This window comes from Pelobates fuscus, chromosome 1, assembly GCF_036172605.1.
Source record: "Pelobates fuscus isolate aPelFus1 chromosome 1, aPelFus1.pri, whole genome shotgun sequence".
Lineage (NCBI taxonomy): Eukaryota > Metazoa > Chordata > Amphibia > Anura > Pelobatidae > Pelobates > Pelobates fuscus.
In genome coordinates this window covers 105,939,448-105,964,245 of record NC_086317.1, presented here as the reverse complement: position 1 = coordinate 105,964,245, position 24,798 = coordinate 105,939,448, and the positions used below count along the sequence as shown (strand labels likewise).

General features: G+C 39.4%; 1 protein-coding gene across 1 annotated transcript in view; it reads right to left on the bottom strand.

Annotated features, from left to right (window-relative positions):
- Positions 1-24,798, bottom strand: part of NME7 (NME/NM23 family member 7) — a 252,898-nt gene that overhangs the window by 152,774 nt on the left and 75,326 nt on the right. Inside the window, exons 2-4 of the mRNA XM_063450152.1 lie at positions 21,171-21,278; positions 19,772-19,938; positions 12,334-12,444 (exon numbers count right to left, since the gene is read on the bottom strand). Coding sequence (XP_063306222.1) covers positions 12,334-12,444; positions 19,772-19,938; positions 21,171-21,278 — 386 coding nt within the window. The remainder of the gene's footprint in view (positions 1-12,333; positions 12,445-19,771; positions 19,939-21,170; positions 21,279-24,798) is intronic.

The following is a 24,798-nucleotide window of genomic DNA, read 5'->3' as shown; positions in this document are numbered from 1 at the left end:
TAGGAATAAGAGGATATGTATAGCAAATGGTTATAACTATAGCATAGACACTCATCCTGTTCTATTCATGCTGATCTTTCAACATATGACCATCTAGAGCAATCACTATTCTAAATAGACATGTCCTTTATGCACACTCACATATATAGGAGTTTCTTCCTTAGCTTTTCTTCACTACAGGTACACTCCAGTTATATATAAGTATTGTACACAGCCTACCTTATACATATTTTTATTACATATAAGGCACATGTTTCATACACTTTATATATCTCATAGAGTCACATTTTGACACATAGCCATCAAGAGATTGTATATATGGCAAGTTAATTCCTTGAATATTTAGTTTACTTACACATTTCTACACATCATTTGCATAAAATAATTCTGTCACGTCACTACAAGATGTATATACAATTTTTCTTTCCCTATCTTTTGTCTTACAGACTGTTTAGTCTGAGTTTTGTCGAAAACTATGGTGATAGGATTTGTCTAAATATGTTAGGAGTTGGACTTTAGAGCCATCAGTTCGTTTAATCTGATATTTCGTCCTGCACCAGCCGACCGAGCAGTGCAATCCGTTGTCATCGGGTGGAGTATTCTAACATGGGGGAAAGCTCTTACGAGAGCGGCTGATCACATAGTAGGCAAACCGGACTGAATGTATCAGCGGTTGCCTAGAAACCGTGACGCACCCAGTGATTGAACCTCCTCTCGGTCATGTGACACGGAAGTACAGGCCGGGTATCTGACATGCGCAGTAACGCTGAGTGCACGCCGAAAATCGGAATGAACTGATTTCAGCTGAACAGGTGAGTGTCTATTGGTTATGTTATTTTAGATGTCCTTTATAAGTGTGCTTTGCATGATACATAATGTCTTTGGTGTCCTGATGAAAGCTCCGACCGGGAGCTGAAACGTTGACTGTAATAGTACCTACCGTAATAAATTGAAAAAGAAAATCCACGAGTGCCGGTAAAATTCTTTTTATTTATATATATATATATATATATATATATATATATATATATATATATATATATATATATATATATCTCTATATCTATATCTATATATATATACACACACACTTAGAAAGATATAATATATATATATATATATATATATACACATATGCATAAATATATATGTATATAGCACTAGATATACCTATATATAAATAAAAAATATGTTTTAAATCATATATATACACATATACGTATATATAAATTTTTATTCTACATATATATTTATGTAATATTTTTACATAATTAAGTCATTTTATTAATTACCATTTGGAAGACCTGCCTGATAACCCAGGCAGAAAGTCCAGAGAATTTAATTTCCTAGCACTATATTTAACCCTGTAACTTTCCAAGACAGCATAAAACCTTTACATGGGGTGTACTGTTTTACTTGGGAGTCTTTGCTGAACACAAATATTAGTGTTTCAAAACGGTAAAATGTATTACAACGATGATATCATTAGTGACTTTTTTTGCATTTTTCACATACAAACGGCACTTACACTGACGATATAATTTATGTGATACGTTCTATGGTTTTAGGGCTTGTGTTTCAGTTTTTTCACATTGAAATTCGCTACATTGGTTACGTTGCCTTTGAGACTCTATGGTAGCACAGGAATGAGAATTACCCCCATGATGGCATACCATTTGCAATAGTAGACAACCCAAGGTATTGCAAGTGGGGTATGTCCAGCCTTTTTTAGTAGCTACTTAGTCACAAACACTGGCCAAAGTTGGCATTCAAATTAGTTTTTTGCATTTTTTCACACACAAACAAATATTAACGCTAACTTTGGCTAACTTTACAAATTTAACATGCTGTATTTGACCCTGTAACATCCCGAAACACCATAAAACCTGTACATAGGGGGTACTGTTTTACATGTGAGACATCGCTGAATACAAATATGTGTATTTTATTGCAGTAAAAGCAAACAGTATTATGACATTCAAAGTTTAAATGTCATGCAGAACTAAAAAAAATAACAAAATGTCTTAATCTCACCTTTTTAAAAAAAAATATTTTATTCATATTAAATTATGTTTCATAGCTAATATTTATGTTAAATGAAAGCCCTATTTCTCCTGAATAAAATGATATATAATAAGTGTGAGTGCACAATATGAAAAATGTGAATTACGGTTGAACAGACATATAGTTAAAGGGACACTCCAGGCACCCAGACCACTTCTGCCCATTGCAACTGCAACTGTAATTATTGCAGTTTTTTTATAAACTGCAATAATTACCTTGCAGGGTTAACTCCACCTCTAGTGGCTGTCTACTAGACAGCCACTAGAAGTCACTTCCTCCTTCATAGCACAGGAAACCTGTGCTAGAGCGTCGCTGGACGTCCTCACGCTGTGTGAGGACCTCCAGCGTCGCTCATTTCCCCATAGGAAAGCATTGAAATTATTTTTCAATGCTTTACTATGGGGAGCGCTAATGCGCATGCGCATTAGGTCTCCTCGGCCGGTGGGCGGGATCAGTCTCGCCCACCGGTCGACGCAATACAGAGGTGGAGCGTCGCGGAGGAGGAGACAGCGGCGAGGGACATCGCCGCTGCCTCAGGTAAGTGACTGAAGGGGTTTTCACCCCTTCAGTAACTGGGGATTGGGGGGTGGGAGGGAGAGGGACCCTCCAGTGCCAGGAAAACGGATCGTTTTCCTGGCACTGGAGTTTCCCTTTAAATTCCAAGTTTTGTTTACATTTATTTTGATCAAAACGTGTACATTTGGCTCAGTCCTTAAAGGAGCACTATGGGGTCAGGAACATAAACATGTATTCCTGATCATATAGTGTTAAAACCACTATCTAGCCCCCTTGGCCCCCTTTTGCCTCCCTAAAGATAGTACAATCTTACTTGTATTCAAGTCTGAAGCTGCTGCCTCTGCCTGTGAACTTCCTCTGACCTCTGACATCATCAGAAGTGGTGGCCTGATCCAATCACAATGCTTCCCCATAGGATTGGCTGAGCCTGACAAGGAGGCAGATCAGGGGCAGAGCCAGTACAATTCAAACACAGCCCTGGCCAATCAGCATCTCCTCATAGAGTTGAAGTGAATCAATGAATCTCTATGAGGAAAGTTCAGTGGGAGGAGATACTGAATGTTTGGATGCATTTTAGGCAGCCATGACCCAGGAAGGATCTCTAACAGCCATCTGAGGAGTGGCCAGTGAAGTTATCACTAGGCTGTAATGTAAACACTGCATTTTCTCTGAAAAGACACTGTTTACAGCAAAAAGCCTGAAGGTAATGATTCTACTCACCAGAACAAATTCAATAAGCTGTAGTTGTTCTGGTGACTATAGTGTCCCTTTAAGGGGTTAAACTACAATAAATGTGTTTAGAAATCAGTCTGTGTAAATAAGATACACTATTCTAGTTCTAAATTACATTTTGGTTGCATAAATTACCGGTATTATTGCTAAGGCAGCCCCACCTCTTGCTACACCCCCACTCACACCCTTAAAATGAGTGTGTCCTTTGTCCATTTTAAATGTTGGAAAGGTGCCAATTCCGATTGAAATCTGGACTGTTTGCAAAATGAAAGAAAGAGGACACACTTTTTACACATAAAGCAACATAAAATGCTTTAGGTATTTGGAGTGTTTCTTTAAACATATATAAAGCCACACATTTAACTGGCATAGTCACACGCAAAACATAAAAATAAAAAAAAAGAACTCAGGATGGTGGACTAGGTCCAAAATTGAGACAGCTACATCAAAATTAGAACTGTTGGCAAATACATTATTTAATTTTTGCAATAAAATTGGATGGGTATATTATTTAGAACAGAATCCATACTAAACATTTCCAAGAAAATAAATCTAGAAAGTATTTGTTAGACCAGTGTTCATCCTAATTTTTAGGAACCGCAAAAAAACATGAAATAATAATTCTATCAAAAACATGAATATGGAAATAAAATAACAGAAGTGTAAGAAAACAAATGAGATCCTAATTACGTAAACAAATCACAAATTAAAATGATGTACAATTTTACCTGAATAAATGCAGTTAAAAGAATGGGGGAAGCAGAATGTAATTTACCAATTGAGAAAGCTAAATCAGACGAAATATATATATATATATATATATATATATATATAACCCTCCTTTATCTATCCTTTTCTCTAATATCGTTCTCTTTATTCTTAGCTTTTAACCATTTGATATATAGTCAGAAAAAATTCTCGATGTATCTATGTAAACATGTGGAGAGAGCCCCAATTAGGTAATTCCAGATTGGAAGCACATAAGATTTTATAATGTTAATGCGTCCCAGCCATGAAAGTTCCAGAGGCTTCCAGTCATTAAGCATTCTAAAGGTCTGATTTTTACAGTGCCTCCCAATTGGCCTTTATTAAATTTTTTGGGTGAGAGGTGATAATTATGCCTAGATACTCAATGCTATCTGTGGCCCACTTAAAGGTATATTCTTCCTTTAGTCTATCTTTGATTTCCATGTCTAAATTTAAGCTCATAATAGTTGATTTAGATGTATTGAGCTTATACTTTGACATATTTCCGAATATTTCTAGTTCTTTAAGTAGAGAATATATCGAGTTGTGGGGATCTGTTAATGTCATTATGACATAGTCGGCATACAGACTTAATTTTTCCTCTTTGCAGCCGAATTGGATTTCTTTAATATTTTTATTCATTCTGACATATTGTGAAAGAGGCTCCACAGTAAGAATACATAGCATAGGAGAGAGGGGGCAGCCCTGCCTAGTGCCATTTCGAACCTTAAACCAAGGGGAAGTAATACCCGAAACTAATATCCTAGCTGAGGGATTGGTATAGAGAGCAAACATTGCCTGTAAGATCCAGCCTTTGAAACGCCTCTTGATTAATGTTTGGAACATAAACTTCCAACTAACTCGATCGAAAGCTTTATTCACATCAAGTTATACTAAAATAGTTTGTTCAATCATTCTATTGGATAGGTCAATCAGATCTGCCACTCTACGGATACTGTCAGAAGGATATCAGCTACGAAGCCTGTTTTCTCAGTATGGATTAGGGATGGGATTGTAGGTTTTAGTCTGTCAGCTATAATAGCTGAATATATTTTTATATCACCATTGATCAGTGAGATGAATTTTTATTGCTTTTCAGTATAGGTATTATATTTGCCTGAAGTAATTCTGCTGATATTTCGCTTCTTTTTGAGAAGAAATTAAATAGTTTTGCAAGGTGTTTACATAGATCAACTTTCATAGTTTTATAAAATATTCCAGAAACTCCATCTGGACCTTGGGTTTTATTTTTTTTTATTTTATCTATCCCTAATCCCACTTCCTTAATATTTTAGGTCTTCCTTATGCTATATTGTGTGACATTTATGCACTTCACACACCATACAATATATTGTTCATATGTTTTATACAAGGTTAAACAGACAGCTAACCGGTGCTGTAGGAGTTATATAAACACTATTTAGAAGTGTTTAAATCACAGTAATACCTTGTGTGCATTACTAGGGAAGATGATAGGCCAGGGGTTTGCAACCTGTGGTATGTGTGCCATGTGCGAGTATAGCAGTGTATTTCTGTGTGTAGTAGTGTTTGTGTTTATTTAGCAGTGTGTAACTGTGTGTATGCAGGGCCGTCTTTATGCACTGGCAGGCTGGGCAGTTGCCTGGGGGCCCCACTAGCATAGGGTGTCCACCACAATGCTTATAAGCCGAGGCCTTTTATCTCCCTTGCTGGCCCATGCAGTGCTGGCCTTGCTGTATGCCTCCTGGCACTTCACTGAAGCAGAGGAAGGGAGGACCCAGGAGGCTGTGTGTTCCTCCCACGAGCAGGCAGTTTGAAGTATTGCTACGTATAACCATGGAATGCTCCGACAAATAGCTGACATCACAAGAGGACAAGAGTCAGCCAGCAGCCAGAGGACCTGCAGGCTAAATTTCACCACCACCACCACTGGACCATCAGGCAGTGCAATGTCCCTCCCTCCCATGTCAAGATATGAAGGACACAAAGTTTAAAAAAACAAAATAATACTAATAAATGAATTATGCATTTGCTTCCTTATCACTCTCATACACAATATAGACCCTGTGCACCCACACACTACACCACTTCACACAGACTACACACACTGCACCCCTCACACACACACTACACCCCTCAAATGAACACACTACATCACTACACACACTGCACCCCTCACTGCAGTATGTGTGCATGTATTCAGCAGTCTATATGTATTCAGCAGTCTGTGTGTGTATTCAATAGTATGTGTGTATTCAACAGTATGTGTGTTTGTGTGTATTCAGTAGTCTCTGTGTGTATTCAACAGTCGGTGTGTGTGCGTTCAGCAGTCTGTGTATGTATGTGCTTGCGTTCAGCAGTCTGTGTATGTATGTGCGTGCGTTCAGCAGTCTGTGTATGTATGTGCGTGCGTTCAGCAGTCTGTGTATGTGCGTGCGTTCAGCAGTCTGTGTGTATGTATTCAGCAGTCTGACTGTGTGTGGGTACGTAGCAGTCTGACTGTGTGTGGGTATTTAACAGTCTGTGTGTATGTACTCAGCAGTCTGACTGTGTGCACTTAGCAGTCTGTGTGTGCGTTCAGCAATCTGTGTGTGTGCGTTCAGCAGTCTGTGTGTGTGCGTTCAGCAGTCTGTGTGTGTGCGTTCAGCAGTCTGTGTGTGTGCGTTCAGCAGTCTGTGTGTGCGTTCAGCAATCTGTGTGTGTGCGTTCAGCAGTCTGTGTATGTATGTGCGTGCGTTTAGCAGTCTGGGCATGTGTGTATTCAGCAGTCTGTTTGTATGTAGTCATATTGAGGCACCAATAAATATAAGATTCATTTTATTGATAATTGATATTTTTATTCCTGCGAGTGGTTGAGTAGGCAGGGCCCCAGTGCACTGCTTGACCGGGGGCCTTTAATGCTGTTAAGATGCCCTGTATAAATGCCTGGCAGTGTGTATTGAAGTTGTGTGTTTGGCAGCAAGAATTGGTGTCTGTGTGTATCCAATAAATGTGTATGGAATGCATATCTGTGTGTTTCTAAGTGTGTCTGCCTGAAAGCAGGTGTGAGATATACACAGACACATCACCATACAAATCCTTTCACACACATAAATACTATAAATAGCCCCTACGTAAACAGAGAAAGCTTTACAAACACTCCCACACAAGATCACTTACAGCTAACATACACATACAAAAAACATCAAGCAGCCCCAATATACACCCCCCACATACAACACTATAAAGAGTCCACATATATAACATAACATAAGTACCAAAAATTGCTCACACCCATTCATAACATGCAACCCACATACAAATACATACAACCCCCACAGCAACAGCACCCATACATAGCACAAGCAGAATAAGCATAACATACACTCACATGTTAATTTTAATTTAAAAAAAACAAACTCCAATGGACTTCAAAGTCTGCTTTTGGGCACATTGTGGTTAACTGGCTGCATGGCCTTGTACTAAGCTAGTGATGTTTGACTGCATTCAGTGAGTATTTCCTACATAGTTTCTCTATACATGTTTTTACTCTGTATGCCCTCATTTCGTGGGTAGTCTAATACAAGAGGTCATATATACAGCCAAATCCTTGGTTTGGCACATTGGCCTTTTTTGAACATGTATTTTTCCTATCACTGTGTAAAAAGATGAGATCCTCCCTCAGTACAGAGTTGAGGGCAACCAGCCCTATCATTGGATCCAAAGGCTTAAAATCATGTTCTTGCCAGTCCTGTTATTGCCCATAGATTGGATCCCACGTTCGGATACTATCACTGTATCTGGATTCACTCTCTGTCAGTGGCCAGCCAGATAGTCCTAAATTCCCTCATTAGATCATGGCTATGGGTCATCCAGTCCTACCACTGGATCATGGGAACCAATCTTTTAGGGCTCTATCAATGGGCAAGGTATCCCAGGCACTATGCCCATAAGCCTGCATTTCCTTCTTATGGCCTTGCAGTGGAGCACTCCTGTCACTGAGCCATGCTAGATCCTGCACCTTTGAGTGTCAGGCTAGTTTCTAAGTCAGACCTATGATTGGGTCAGTCAACCCTATCTCTTGACCAACTGGCCCTGGTCTCCTTCTTAGGGCTCATCAGTCAATAAGTCCACCATCCTAACACCTCATAATAAAAGCCTGTTTGTGACCATTATGTGACCAAATTTGGTAAATTTATTTTGAATAAGAAACATTTATCTTTTGATATTGTGTACTGACCACAAAGTTTACAGAACCAAGAACAACAAATGGATCAAGGTGATAAAAGGTTATAATAATTAAATTGCAACACACAAACTAGTTTTATAGTTATTTTCTTGTTATCCATTTTTAAGTAGTTCATTTAAAAATGAATATAAGGGAATTGGTGACACAAATCAGTGAGCATCATCTCAAGCAGCTTAAAGTGTTTCACGCCCTACCATAAGCCAACATGTATCACCAATATGTTGCTACTGTATATTAAATTTTAATGGACCACAATAAAAGCTAAGAATTTTTTTTATCTATTTAGTAATTTTGCTTTTCTTAACTGGGGCTGGCCTTACAGGCTTTCCCTAATACGACAACCACAGTTCCAAATCATGAGAAAATGTTCAGTTATTAATAAATATCACACTCAACCCACCTTAATATAACCTTTCACCAGCACTCTCAGCCAGTGTTGGTCAGTTTGGATGAAACTAACATTTATAATGTGGTCCCAGAAAGAGTCCCATTTTATACCAAACACTCTTAACGTTTTTATTAAACTGTGCACCAGGCAGCCAAACTACTAAATTGAGCTAGAAAGTAGAATCCTATGGTTTTCTATAGTTTGTTAGTTTTCTTTAAAAATAAAGTATAAGCCTTCCACTGCAAGAAGTAGTGGATAATTACATGATGGCAAGTTGCTTCAATGTGAAATAAGACACACACAGTGTTCAATAAATTAGATGCATGTTAACTGTTAATGAAATAGAAATTCATGTTTTCAGGCATTCTGCTGGTTGATAAGGCAAACACTGTGATTGCAAAATTCATTTAACAAGCAAACAAAACTATTTTAGTGGCAATCACAGTATTGAAAAGAAAATCCTATTTCATTTCAGCCATACATATAATCAATGTTCTTACGGTTAAAACCATTAACGGACACGCGAATACTGTTCCATTTCAGCCATATATATAATCAATGATCTTAATGTTAAAACTATTAACGGACAAAGTCATATTCAGAGTTATTTTTTTCCTGGTTTATTAGCTAAACTTAAATCTGCTCAACTTACTGAACTCATATGACATTGCACAAGTCTAAGTATGGCTCTCCAGTCCCCACTGCAATCCTTCTAGTGTGGGTTAGGACATCACCACAGACAGTTGTGACATCATAGTTCAGTAAGTGACAGATTTCATTCTATGCTCTGCTGAACTAAAACTACACTGTAAGGTATAACATTTTTCTGGTTAAATGATATAGATATAGCTATATATATATGTATTAAGGCCGTTTGGCCTGTATTTGTGGGAGGGGCTTAAATTAATTCACTCCCCTATATAAGGGACACCTTATCAGAATGACCCTCCCACCCACTCCTCATTTCAACACTTTCTCTTATGTTTCCATTTACTTTACTTTCTTACTCCTTGGTGGACCCTCTTTATTTACAGGCCTACCGTATCGTCGGTCTCGGCACACCACAACCGACTTGCTCCCTTTATACTATCCTACGCTTATGCTGGATCCTTACTCCATATACGGCTATTTGCCCCTTACACAAACACACACATATATATATATATACACACACACACACACACACACACACACACACACATATATATATATATATATATATATATGTGTGTGTGTGTGTGTGTGTGTGTGTGTATATATTTTCTATAAACAGGCCACTTGGCCCTAATAAAACAGTTCATCTTGCACCCTTCATCAAGTCTCAGCTGATGTTTGGGTATACCAGAGTTATAATCACTGCTTTGCTTTGGGATCTTAGGGACTCTTCAACTGATATACTTAGTTGGAGTATAGGGGATCTGTTACAATATATATATATATATATATATATATATATATATATTGTAACAGATCCCCTATACTCCAACTAAGTATATCAGTTGAAGAGTCCCTAAGATCCCAAAGCAAAGCAGTGATTATAACTCTGGTATACCCAAACATCAGCTGAGACTTGATGAAGGGTGCAAGATGAACTGTTTTATTAGGGCCAAGTGGCCTGTTTATAGGGCCAGCATGGGGTCTCTATTCATTACACTGGTAAGCCTGCCCAGGCGTCTCTGTGTTTGGGAGATAAGGGAGTTTGCTTTAGCTTCAACTAATTATCTCCCAGGCACTAGAGCAGGGCTTGACAAATTTGGTTTCAATCTAGAAACCAGCTAAAAAAGTTAGGAGCCATTTTTTTGGGACACTATAGTCGCCATAACTACTACAGCTTAATAAAGTGGTCTGATTTCTATAGACTGTCCCTGCAGACTTTTCAAAGTAAACTGACTTTTCAGAGAAAAAGCAGTGTTTACATTGCTGCCTAGTAACACCTCTAGTGGCCATCAATCAAACGGCCACTAAAGTGTCTCCTATCTCAGTGTGTGCAGCAGCACCTACATTCAGCGTCTCTGCACGGAGGCGCTGAACATTCCCAATAGAGATGCATTGATTTATTGCATTTCTATGAGGAGATGCTGATTGGTAATTGATAATCTCAGCTATGGAGGCTGGCCAGCTGCAGCGAGACCGGCATAGCGTTGGGAAAAAAAGGTGAGAGAGAACACCATTCCTATGCAATCAGAGGGGGCTGATTACCTAAACGCACACACTCATAGGCAGACACACACACCCTGACAGACAGGCACACACTGACTGGCTGTCAGTCTCTATATGCTGCCCTTCCAGCTTGCAATTCCCCTGCGGAAGGAAGGAGGGAATGGGCCAACCAATCCTAGGCGCCAGGCAAAATTCTTAGTCGCCAGGGCGACCTAGCGCCTGGGACTTGTCGGGCCCCGCACTATGAGTATAGAATATTACAAAAAACACCCCAAAGTACACATACTATCGATAGGAACCCTTACAAGTATTATATCCCTAGATAGCCTGGACCGGAGCGCCCAAGTTGTCCAAATAGCGCTCAGATCCATGGGTTCTAGCCAAATCGCCACCAGGTAAAGGTTTGACCAGCCGCACACATGGTTCCATTCCCAAAACAGTTCCAGACACTCGACGACCAAGTACTGCTGCCTGCATTCGGGAGACAAGATGGCTTCCGTTTTTCAGAGCATGTGTCATTCGGTTATACGAATGGCGGCCAACTAGAGAGAGCACTTAAAAATTTGTGGTTACTTTCTAGTTAACGAGCAAGGGGGGTGGTTGGTGTTCGGTTGTTTGCAAATACCGAATGGAAGAAAACACTTTGGGTTCAGGGAAACTTGAAAAACGAAATTGGGGGAACTCTTTCTAGAAGCTGATAAATAGTGAGTTCATCACATACATACATACATATATATATATATATATATATATATATATATATATATATATATATATATACCTAAATTGCATTGAGATTGGAATAAGTGCAGTTTACAGGAAAACTGCGAATAAAGGCAGCTACCATAAATAAACATAATATAACAGGCCTTTTAAAGCTTTAGAGATTATCTTGAAAGGTATGGAAGTAATTTCAGTTTAGCCCCTTCACTACTGAGCATTTTTCGATTGAAAAAAATATTAGCATACCATTTATTTGAAGCAAGGGATTCATAGCTAGCATATCAACACATCATAACATAATTTTAGTGTATAGATTGCATTACAGACAAAAACTTAAAATTAAAAAAATATGTAAATGTACACTATTTTATTTTTCGCTTATTCACACAGCTTTTATTGAAATATTTGGGAAATGAAAAGCTTTTGACAGCATACAGTGTCCTTTATCTTGCAATATTTCACACAGGGTCTAAATGTTAGTGTAAAAGTAAATATACATGTTTTTTTTTTTATCACATATAGTTGGTGTGGCAAGAATTCTGACCTTAATATACTATTGTAGGTGACATAATATGTATAGTGATTTATATGACGAAATAAGCAAGTCATTTTCAGTCTCCAAATTTTTCCCACTATACTCATAAGTATTATGCTTCCTTTTTGTGCTGATTTGGCATCAATCTCCAATATTTTTGTCCTTGATCTTTTTTCAAGACCATTAACTCTGACATTCCATTTCCCTTAATAAACACGAACAGTTATTATAAATGAATTCATGTTACAGGCAGATACTTACCGACTGAGTTGAACCATTTTAGCTTTTGTGATTATAAATCCTGTATCAAAGATAGCTTCAATAATTGAACCCATTTTCATTACAGCATCAGGCTTTATCATAGCCAGCGTCCTAGAGGAACAAAAAAACAGATAACCATACAAACTTATGATTTTTAGTAAGCAATACTATTTTAGAAAGAAAATAATGTTAAGAAACTGTCACAAATAATTAATAACTGTTTATTACCGACAATATATAAAAATTTTAACATGCATATAATATTGAAAATGAAAAGCTGAATAATATAAAGCATTTCAAATGGCTTAAAGGGACACTATAGTCACAAAAAACAACTTTAGATTAATTACCGTATATACTCGAGTATAAGCCGAGTTTTTCAGCCCATTTTTTGGGCTGAAAAACCCCAACTCGGCTTATACTCGAGTCAAGGTCTGTATTATGGCAATTTGCATTGCCATAATACAGACTGGGGGAGAGGGGGGCTGGCAGAGCTGTAACTTACCTGTTCTGCAGCTCCTGTCAGCTCTCTCCTCCTCCGCGCCGTCCGTTCAGCACCTCGGTCAGCTCCCAGTGTAAATCTCGCGAGAGCCGCGGCTCTCGCGAGACTTACAGTGTGAGCTGATAGAAGGAGCTGCACGGACGGCGCAGAGGAGGAGAGAGCTGACAGGAGCTGCAGAACAGGTAAGTTACAGCTCTGCCAGCCCCCCTCTCCCCCCCACTGAACTGCCACTGGACCACCAGGGAAGGAGAGCCCCCCTACCTGCCATGTATCAAGCAGGGAGGGGGGACGAAAAATAAATAAAAATATAAATAAAATAAGAAATAATAATAAAAAATAATAATAATAATAATAATAAAAAATAATAATAAAAAAAGGGGGTATAAGGACCACTGTGGGGGGGGGGGGGGGGTATAAGGACCACTATGGGAGGGAGGGGGTGGGATAAGGACCACTATGGGAGGGAGGGGGGGTATAAGGACCGCTATGGGAGGGGGGATAAGGACCACTATGGGAGGGAGGGGGGGGGATAAGACCACTATGGGAGGGGGGGGGATAAGGACCACTATGGAAGGGAGGGGGGGATAAGGACCACTATCGGAGGGAGGGGGTGGGATAAGGACCACTATGGGAGGGAGGGGGGGAGAAAAGGAACACTATGGGAGGGAGGGGGGGATAAGGACCACTATGGGAGGGAGGGGGGGGGGATAAGGACCACTATGGGAGGGAGGGGGATAAGGACCACTATGGAGGGAGGGGGGGATAAGGACCACTATGGGAGGGAGGGGGGGATAAGGACCACTAGGGGAGGGGAGGGGGAAGTAAGGACCACTAGGGGAGGGGAGGGGGAAGTAAGGACCACTAGGGGAGGGGAGGGTAAGGACCACTAGGGGAGGGGTGAGTCAGGACCACTGGGGGAGGGGGGTGAAGGAACACTGGGGTGGGGAGGTAAGGACCACTGAGGGAGGAGGAGGGGAGGTCAGGACATATGGGGGGGGGCAAATATCCTTGCACCGGCCCTGCACGCACTGCATTCATACACACACTGCACTCATACACACACACTGCACTCATACACACACTGCACTCATACACACACACGCTGCACTCATACACACACACGCTGCACTCATACGCACACACTGCATTCATTATACACACACTGTAAATAAATATTCAATTAATATATTTTTTTTAGGATCTAATTTTATTTAGAAATTTACCAGTAGCTGCTGCATTTCCCACCCTAGTCTTATACTCGAGTCAATAAGTTTTCCCAGTTTTTTGGGGAAAAATTAGGGGCCTCGGCTTATATTCGGGTCGGCTTATACTCGATTATATACGGTAAGTGGTTTTGATGTATAGATCGTGCCCCTGCGGTCTTACTTCTCAATTCTCTGCATTTTAGGAGTTAAATCACTTTGTTTATGCAGTCCTCATCACATTTCCGTGCATGTGACTTACACAGCCTTCCTAAACACTTCCTGTAAAGAGTCATTTAATGTTTACACTTCCTGTATTGCAAATACGGTTTCATTTAGATTTGCTTATCTCCTGCTCTGCTAATGGCTAAAATGCTAAACCCTGAATGAGCCACCTGTATTTAATTAAAGTTCAAGTTACAGAGAAGGAGACAGAAACTTTTAAGGTAAGTTACTATCTGATTGAAAATGAAAGCATTTTGTTTTCATGCAAGCTGTGTCAGTCACAGCAAGGGAAGGTGTGGCTAGACTACATAAACAGAAACAAAAGTGATTTAAAGCAGCACAATCATGCTGAACTTTCTCCTATTGATTCCTCTTCTTCTCTCATAATCTGTTCTTCTTTTCTTTATTTCTGATCTCGTTTTCTTTAAAACATAAAACAAAGTAGGGACTACTTATGTATTTTTCCTACATTTGACTTTCTTGGACCAAATGAGGAGTTTAAATCAGCTCCATTTCCTGTGTTAGAGAAAGTACTCACCCTTCTCCTTGACACAGGAAAAAGATTCTTCGGTCAAAGAAAGTCAAGCGTAGGAAAAACACATCAGAAAAAGTACTTTACTACTTTATCTTTTGTTTGAAAGAAAAACTAGATCGGATATAGAGAAAATAACAGACTATGAGAGAGGAAGAGAAGAGGAAACAATTCGAGAAAAGTAAGTTTGGTGTGACAGCGCCACTTTAACTCCTAAATGAGTGAGTTGAGCAGTGAGTGGACATGATCTATACACCAACTGCTAAGCTAAACTTGTTTTGGTGACTATAGTGTCATACTTTAAAACAGTATGTGCGCCTATACACAAATGTAAACACATCAAACCTTTACCTGAATAATGTAAGAGAATAAGAGTCATCCTTGACTTAGTCATCTGTTTGCATACGGCTGCACTTGATATTACGTACTTTAAATACTTCTTTCGAGTAGATCTGGCAGTTTAACATAACTATTTTTCTTAGTGTAACAGTGTATTACCATTACTTTCTTTCTAGAACTTTAGATGGTTTTAGATGTTCTGACACGTCTCCATAGTATTAAAATTGTGCCGGTATTTTAATAAGAGGGCCAGTGCAGACATGTCAACCCTCAAAATATTAGAGAAATAAAATGAAAATGAGGTTACAAACCGGCAAATAGTCCTGACAATCAGAGAGGAACGGTCATATTTCTGTTGTTACTGTTTGATAGTGTTGAAAACACTCTACTGATGTAGTATATATTTTTGGTACCATGCATACAATGTGTAGTGAAATTGTGATTACGCCAATACCTCTTCCATAATTCCCCTCACTCACTTAATTTGACTCAACTTACATTGTTACCCCATGTCAGGCTCTTGGAAGTAAATACTACAAAGATGCTGATCGTAATTCAGAGGTGGTTGGCTGCAAGTTCAACTGCTCCAGAAGTAAAATATATATATTTTCAACTACAGAACGGTTGATGATTCCATCTATATACAGTGTATAGACTGGAAATGTAGATATGTTAATGTGAACTTATAAACAAACAATTTGTGAATGACAAGTTCACTTTAGCTTAGCAAAATTCCAGAACTATGTACTATATGTAATAGCTATGTTTAATATAATTATCTCAATTCTGACAGAGCCACTTTAAAGGGACACTATATGCAAAAGAACCATTACAGCTTAATGTAGTGATTCTGGGCATAAAGCCTGTCCCTGCAGGCTGAGCATTGTAAACATTGTCTTTACTAAGCATTAGTTGCATTGCTGCCCAACGCCACCTCTAGTGGCCTGACACTTGGAATGCCACTAGAGGGACCTTCTGGTTTCAATCTTGCATGGAGATGTTAAACAATCCCCATAGAAATGCATTGACTCAACGTTCATCATGGCTCCATGTCTGGGAGGAGACTTTGGGAAGTCTACCTCATTAGCTGGGACTAACATGATTAAAACATCAGACAGAGTGGTGCCCAGAAAGGGATTACTGCACTTTCATTGTGTTATATGAAGAGGGGATTTACCAAAGGGCAAGCTGCTGAGCTTTTCTAAGCTTTTGTCTGTATTCAGAGTGCTCATATGCTTTGTTTTTGTTACAATGCATTAAGTTAAAGGGGTAATCCAGACGTGGACCCCGTGCTCACTGTGCCTAGAGGGAAATCAGCTACACCTCACTCACGAGGCCCAAAGAAGACCGAAACGATTGTCGGGAGTTTCTTATCTCTCGTGCATAAAGAACTTGCCGGCATTTTGGTTCTGGACTGTCCTTATGGGTGGGATCAGTCTGATATGCTTCTGAAAATGTTCTCTCTGAAATGGCACACGTGAGCAAAAACAGTTTTGAGACCTGAGAACTGATTTACCGAAGGGCAAGCTGTGAGTTTCTTTAAGCTTTTGTCCATTCTCAGAGTTCTCATATTCTTAGTTCAGGTAGAATAATACATGTTTGCATTCCTAACGCTATAGTATTCCATAAATAAGATACAGAAACAACATTCTTGTGACACCTCCCAATAAAAATTAGGAATAAGGTATTGTCACATTCTGTTCCTAGCTGCGGATCATTCTGGCAATGGTTTCTGGTATCCAGTACTCTTTTTACAATTCTTGTTTAGTTTTTCTTGTTTTTTCTGGTTTTCTATTCTATGTCTGGTTTTCTTTATGCTGGGTTTTCTGGGTTCATTCCTGTATTCCGTTCCTGGAATTCCCAGTCTCTTGGATTCCTTTAATTGTTTGTTTTATGTTGCCACACCCGTTTCTTTTCCATGATTCCTTTTGTTTCAGTTGGTCCCTGCATGCAGTTGCTCAAGTCCTCTGCCTTTTCTTGCAGGTAAGTGCTGTATGTGTTTTATTATTGTTCATTTAGCAGACATTAGGCAGTTAGAGTAGGACCTGCCGAATATGGGGTACATTGACGTTGTGGCAGGCTTATGCAATGTATGATCATATAATGTAACTAAATCCCCATAGCTTTCATATATAGTTATGTCTTAGTTATGTCTCCTCTTGTTTTGCCTATTATTATGTTGTCTTGTTTCATTTTGTATTCCCAGTCCATGTACAGTTCTGTCCTGCCCCTGTTCTGTTGTGTATTGTGTACATGTTATGGGTTTAGCTTCCTATCCTTCTCTGGTTCTGGGTTCTACTAGTTCTCTCTTGTTTTCATGTTTGGTGTCTGTTCTAGTCTTGCCTTGTTTATGTACTGGATACATTCCTGCTACAGAGCCTCCCTATTCAGCTCCTGGGAGGTCTGCTTATTTCCAAGCTCCTAGTTCCTGGGATCCGCTGAAGTTGCATAAGGGGCCATGTATGTGGCCGCACAAACGTTGGTGCTCAACACCAGGGGGCGTGCGGTTACCCTGCACCAGACCCTGCTAATCCACTTCCACACCATGACTCCTACTTTCATCATCAGGCATACTGGATCCTGGTCGTCCATCCACCGCCCAGACATTGTCTGGGTCCCGGTCACCGGGCCCCACCCTGACAGGTATCTTGTAAAGAAAATGGCCTTCCTTTGTTTGGAGCAATCAGATAGGATGATGTGTTGAATTGGCACTATTAGCATGGTAGAAATAGGTGAATGTATATATGCAACTACCAAAAGAAAACAAAATAGGCAGGATATGGAGGGCAAAGAAATGAAGGCAGAGGACAGAGGTCTGAAAATGAGGAAACATTTAGGGTACAGATAGTGCACGAATGATGACTCCAGAGTTAAAAAGAAAGAGTTAGATGTAAAAACACACTTAGGATGTTGAGATGAAAATATAGAGAGAAACCGATCACAGAGAAACAAATTGCAGGATATATTAGGTCAGAAATTAAGAACATTACGTGGAGATGAGAAGATGTACTTAAATGCACACTGAGGTAGAATAGAGGGGAGGCAACCACAGAAAGGAAAATCATTATAATGTCTTCGTCTAATCTGTCAGACGTTGACTGTAACAAGAAAACAACTACAACTCTATACAGTTAGCTAATTCATTTTCATAGGAATGTGACCCACAAAATGGACTTATAAACTAAGCTGATTTCATCATCTAATTCTCTGCATCGGTGTTTCTAAATTCAATTTTACAAACACCATGAAAGAGATCTTTTAACACATCACTTCACACAAGAAAAAAAAACAGCAAGCTAGTGGTTTAGAATTATATGTGTAAAATACAAGCCGTGTTACTTTGAGGATTCTAATCGCCATCTCAAGGGTCAATGGCAGTGTGCATTAGTGTAGACCTAGTCCTCACAATTATGTCTAGATCTATTTTTAGAACAGTGAATATTTGACAATAGCCTTAGTGGGGGTTAGGCATATCCTTACATAACAGGTTAAATTTTAGCAGTGTTACCTGAAAACACGCCTGCCAACATAATGCGCTCTAATCTAGGTTGTAACACTAAACTATGGCTATCAAAGGGCATGTGTCAGCTCTGGATGCATGTTTGCAATACAACTGTAATGTTTGAATGGAGATAACTCACATTTTACACTCTTCCACGAAAAAGCGATTCAAATCTTATCTGGCTACCTTGGTGAAATACAGATTAATCAGCAAGTATATGGTACATTGTGTATGTCAACTGACATAATCTTTGTTTAACTCACTGATCTCTGTTTAAAGAGGAACGGTCACATCTGAGTTGGTGACCATTTCGCTTTTAATCAAACCAGTACTCAAACCAGTAATGCTATTGACATGTTTATTGCAGCTAGTAATGCAATGGAGGTAAATATAAGGCACAATGGAAGGTATGATTTACAGGAGGGGCTGGTCACAAAGATGCATGCCATTGATGCCGTGTGTGAGTCACTGGTGATGTTGTCTGTGTCACTTGGGACAACATGTGCATCTTTGGTGACCTCATAACAGACTGGGCCATCCAGGAAAGTATACAGATCCCACTGTGAAGAAGGGAAGTTACCCGGGTATGCATACATGCAAGGATGACCAACAGCTGAGCTGACCAGCCCCACTTAAGGAATCCCACACTGGTGAATTGCTTGTGTGGCTGAACATATGTTAAGTTTGTGCAGAACAAGCACGTCTAAAGAAGAAATTGTGCTGTATTTATTTATATTCTACTTCTGGGACACCATAGACCAAGCCAAAGAGAGCAGGCCACGATCTCCAACAGGGACTGTCCTGTCAAATCCAGAACATCCTCCTAAAATTCACCAAGTGCCCGGGCATCTCTTTCCATAATGTCATTTACACACATGAATGCACACAGTTGCCAATGCCCAGGATTGGAAGGTGAGGGTGGAGGGGGTTCATGAGTCAGTCAAAAAACATCAAAATGTTAGTTTTGTGAAATTGGACAGTTGTAATGCTAACATTTTTCAATCATTTAGACTGTGCTTAAAGTTAAACAGACCAATAAAACATTCCCCTGCCATTCCCAACCACAAATCTATTTCCTAAAGGCATTTGAAACATTTTAAAGTTCAGTTATAGAATAAGTTAGAAAAAATGCATACTTTTCTTTTTTACTGCCAATCTTGCGGGCAGTGTACTGATCTCCGTAATCAACTAGATGAAGCAGGCGTGAAAAAACATTTATTTTGTTTCCAACATACAGATCTTCCTTGTGCAATTCTTCGTATTTAGTCCGTTTTAAAAATACTCGATGATTCTTCAGATCATACTGTAGAAACATAAATTTGGGTAATTTAAATTCATTTGAATTTATGAAACATTTGCTGTCAAAACAATAGGACCTGCCCCTAAATCGTGTCTACCAACCACAGGCCCTGTCTGTTTCCATGTGCATCAAAATCATGTATTAATAGCTCCTGCATATTTTGGGCGCTGCAATCTATATTATTTAGCAAAAATGTTATCAACCTAACATTTGCCCACAAGACAAAGTAGTCCCAATTTTTTCTTATGATACAATGAAATTCCAACACAGTCAACATGAATATTTCATAACAAATCTGATCTTTTGAAATACTCATGAAATCACCAGAGGTAACAGGGCCACTTTAACTGTTATTAGTATGGAGTTTATTCACTAAACAGTGAATGGAAAATCTAATGGCAAAACAGGCCTAATAGCTAATCATGGAAAAATGATCCAACTTATCTTATCTTATGGTTGGTTATTTTTATCCAACCTCGATGGATGCCATCAGTATTTTTCCTCAATGCATCATGGTGTATTTGTGGCAATGTCCCAATCAAATACTTATCATAACAAAGCAGTGGATGCACACTAAGTATCATGCTGACAACAGATGTAAAATAGATTAGTTATAAAAAATATTTTAGTCCGAAGCCCTTAGTGTCTGACTGCATGACAACCACTAATGGAATAAGGATAGCGAAAACAGTGCCATTCCTGCAGGTGCATCATGCATTAGGATAAAGTGATTTTAGTTCCTAAACTGTCCCTTCAAATGGCATAACAGCATTTTGACATTAGTGTCCTATATAACAAAAACATTACAATAATATCCATTGTGCACCTGTCAAACAAGTAAACAATAATATTACACCCACTCTTTGTGCTAGCAAATGTATAATTAAATATTAGTTATTGTTCTTTTTATTTTTCCATCTGTGGAGTTATAGGGTGCATAAACAAAGCTGGCTGCACGTGCAACTGCCCATCTCTCAAATGACACTAAGGCATGTACAGAGTAGCTGCTCCTGTCCATTTCCAGTGAAATGGCAGAGGGGGCAGTCTGTAGTGTATCAAATATATATTTGAATCTCTATAGTTTGGTGATTTTAACCAGTCTGGCACAGGCTATATTATACTAAAGAAATGTAAGGTCCTCATTTTACTCACCTTCTAGCTCAGGGAGCATCTACAAGTAAAAAAAACAACAACGATGATTTAACATATAGATATATATATAGCTCACAACTCACCATTTCGACAGATCCATCTTTGGTATAATAAATGAGTTGGTAACGTCTCTGGAGAGCAGCATTTGGATCATACCATTCTGCAGTGAACACATATCTGTCCTCTTCACTCTGAAATATATAGCATATGTTATATAAAATAATGCTACATTTTATAAAAGAAAAGAAACAGTACATTTTAGCTTCTGAAAACAATTGATTTCAAAAGTTAGTCATTACAACTAAAATTCATAAAGGGACACACTACAGTCACCAAAACAACTTTAGCTTAAAGGAACACTATAGGCACACAGACCACTTCAATGAGCTGCAGTTTCCTAGGTCCCTTAACCCTAGCAAAGGTAATTATTGCAGTTATTAATACACTGCAATAATGACCTTTTGGGGTTAACTCCATCTCTAGTGGCTGTCTACCACCACAAGGAGGGAAGGGGGACTATAGGGAGCTATAGTGACAGGAAAACAAGTTTTGGTGGACAGGTCATGCCCCTGCAGTCTCTTTGCTAAATTATCTGCCACTTAGGAAATAAATCACTTTGTTTATGCAACCCTTGTCACAACTCCCTGCATGTGAATTGCACAGCCTTCCTTAACACTTCCTGTAAAGACACACCTAATGTTTAAACTTCCTTTTTTTGCAGTCTTCTTAATTTAGCATTTCTTTTCTCCTATTCTGTTAATAGCCTGCTAGACCCCGCAAGGAACCTTCTGTGTGTTATTACAGTTCAATTTACAGAGCAGGAGATAAAAACTTCTAATGTAAGTGAACATCTGATTTAAAATGAAACATTTTTTCAGGCTGTGCTGCGTAAATAGAAACAAAAGTAATCTATTTCCTACATGGCAGAGAATAGAGCATTGTTCCATTGATTTATTTAAAAAAAAAGTTTGGGTGTTTTTTTGGGGAGATAATTACAACCCAAAAAAAAACATAGATCAATCAAGGGATCTCCAGAACCATTAATTCCTATTAAAACTCACCTCACCAGTATGTATCTTTTATACTACATTATTTTTTTTATTTCGGTTTAGGGCAAAGGCTGGTATACTTTTCTCTTGGCAGCACATGGACATAGATGACCCAGTATGCTCGTGATTAGTGGGAGTACCTTTCCCGGTAGTGCCAGCACTGCCCATATAGGCCCTCCTAGTGTAAGTTGTCAGTCAAACCACGCATACAAAATTGAGTTATGTATGGTTGGCGCCACACACTGTGCACTACGGATTTGAGAATATGACCTGTATGTTGAAAATTTACCAGTAGATAATGTATATTATAAACGTATCACTATTATTTGGAATGTGTCAGGTTCCACTATATACACACATACATATATATAAACAATGACTAACATGTATAGGCAGAGTATCAAAGGCTCTGCTTGTGGCAGATTGTAGTCTAAGGGCCTTAAGGCACTGCTTAGTTCCAGGCAGTACAGAGATCAATATATGCAGAAAGTGGGTGATTTGTCTCTTTAAATAGGTGTGTGCTCAAAAACCTCTGATATCTCTGAGGGGAGGACAGGTAAAACATTACAAAAGCACAGAGTAGCACTAGTAATGTGAGTAGGAATAATGAGTAGCTAATGAGATAAGAGGGCAGGGTCATGGGCAGCTTGATGGAAAACACACACTGCATCCATTTGTAGACAAAAGATGAAATGTAATGGGCAAGATGCCTTGAGAAGAATGTGAAGGACAATATTATATTTTGAATTTAAGTATGGGGCATATTCAAAGCCTAAAAGGACATCAGTGCTAAAGATTTTTCAAGATGTTAAGGTGTGTAGGCTTTTATTAATATACCCATTAAGACACAACTGACAATTTCCTGATTCCTGAATCACTGAGGGGAGGGATCATTGAAACTGGTTGGGAAACCAATGATCTAGTACTTGAACAGATCTCAGAAATGCTCTAACTGTATGGTACAAAGATTTAAAAATGCACAACAAACTATGTTTCTATTCTAGAATCCAATTAAGGACTTTCTGCAGGGCAGAATTAACCATAAAGTGATCTTAGGGGTCAGTCTGTGGCTTAGGCGTTTGATAGGCACCATGGAACCCTTAATATGCCTAGCTCCTTACACCAAGAATGTAGGGTGGGGGCCAAAACAGCTAACCAGTCTAGAGCCCTCTGAGATTGTGTTTTTTTTTTTGTTTGTTTGTTTTATTCCATACATTTTCTGTATGGTAGTAGAGTTCAGTATAAAAAGGAATAATGTTCATAAATTGAAGTGACCTTGGTTTAGGTTGTAATAGTTCACACCTCACTAGTACTTTTATCACTTCTTAGTAATAACAATAGGGGAACCATCCCACTATTCTTTACGTGGAAACACATAACTTTAAAAAATTTCCAGCACTCTGTCATAAAGCAGTTTATTATTGTTTGAAGCAACTTAAAAGGACACTATAGTCACCAAAATAACTTTAGCTTAAAGGGACACTCCAGGCACCCAGACCACTTCTGCCCATTGGAGCGGTCTGGGTGCCAACTCCCACTACTCTTAACCCTGCAAGTGTAATTATTGCAGTTTTTTATTAACTGCAATAATTACCTTGCAGCGTTATCTCCACCTCTAGTGGCTGTCTACTAGACAGCCACTAGAGGGCACTTCCTGCATTATAGCACAGAAAACCTGTGCTAGAGCGTCGCTGGACGTCCTCACGCTGTGTGAGGACCTCCAGAGTCGCTCAATTCCCCATAGGAAAGCATTGAAAGCATTTTCAATGCTTTCCTATGGGGAGCTCTAATGCACATGCGCGGCATTGCCGCGCATGCGTATTAGGTCTCCCCGGCCGGTGGGCGGGATCGGTCTCGCTCACCGGCCAACGTAATGCAGAGGAGAAGCGGCGGCGGAGGAAGAAGCAGCGACGTGGGACATGTTGCTGCCTCTGGTAAGTGACTGAAGGGGTTTTCACCCCTTCAGTAACGGGGGATTGGGAGGTGGGAGGGAGAGGGGACCTGCAGTGCCAGGAAAATGGATTGTTTTCCTGGAACTAGAGTTTCCCTTTAAGGAAGCAATTTAGTGTATAGATCATGCTCCTGTATTCTTGCTGCTAAATTATCTGCTACTAGTAGGAGTTAAATCACTTGGTTTATGCAGCCCTAGTAACTTCCTGTAAGGAGTCATCTAATGTTTACACTTCCTTTATTGCAAATTTTGTTTAATTTAGAATGTATCTCCTGCTCTGTTAATAGCTTGCAAGACCCTGCAGGAGCCTTCTGTGTGTCATAAAAGTTATATTTACAGTGCAGGAGATAAAAACTTTTAAAGTAAGTAACATTTGATTCAAAATGAAACCATTTTGTTTTCATGCAGGCTGTGTCAGTCACAGCCAGTGAAAGTGTAGCTAGGTCTGCATAAACAGAACTCCTAAATAGCAGAGAATTGAGCAGTGTCTTCTGGACAGCCACTAGAGGCGCATCTGCGACGCTGGAGGCATATTATGCCTCAATCGCGCAGAGCGTCCATAGGAAAGCATTGAGAAATGCTTTCCTATGGACACTTTCAATGCGCGCACGGCACTCGGCTCCGCTGACGTTGGACAGGGGAGCTGACGTTGGAGGGGGAGCAGAGGTCACCGGCGCTGGAATAAGGTAAGCCAAAAACCCCTTCAACGCC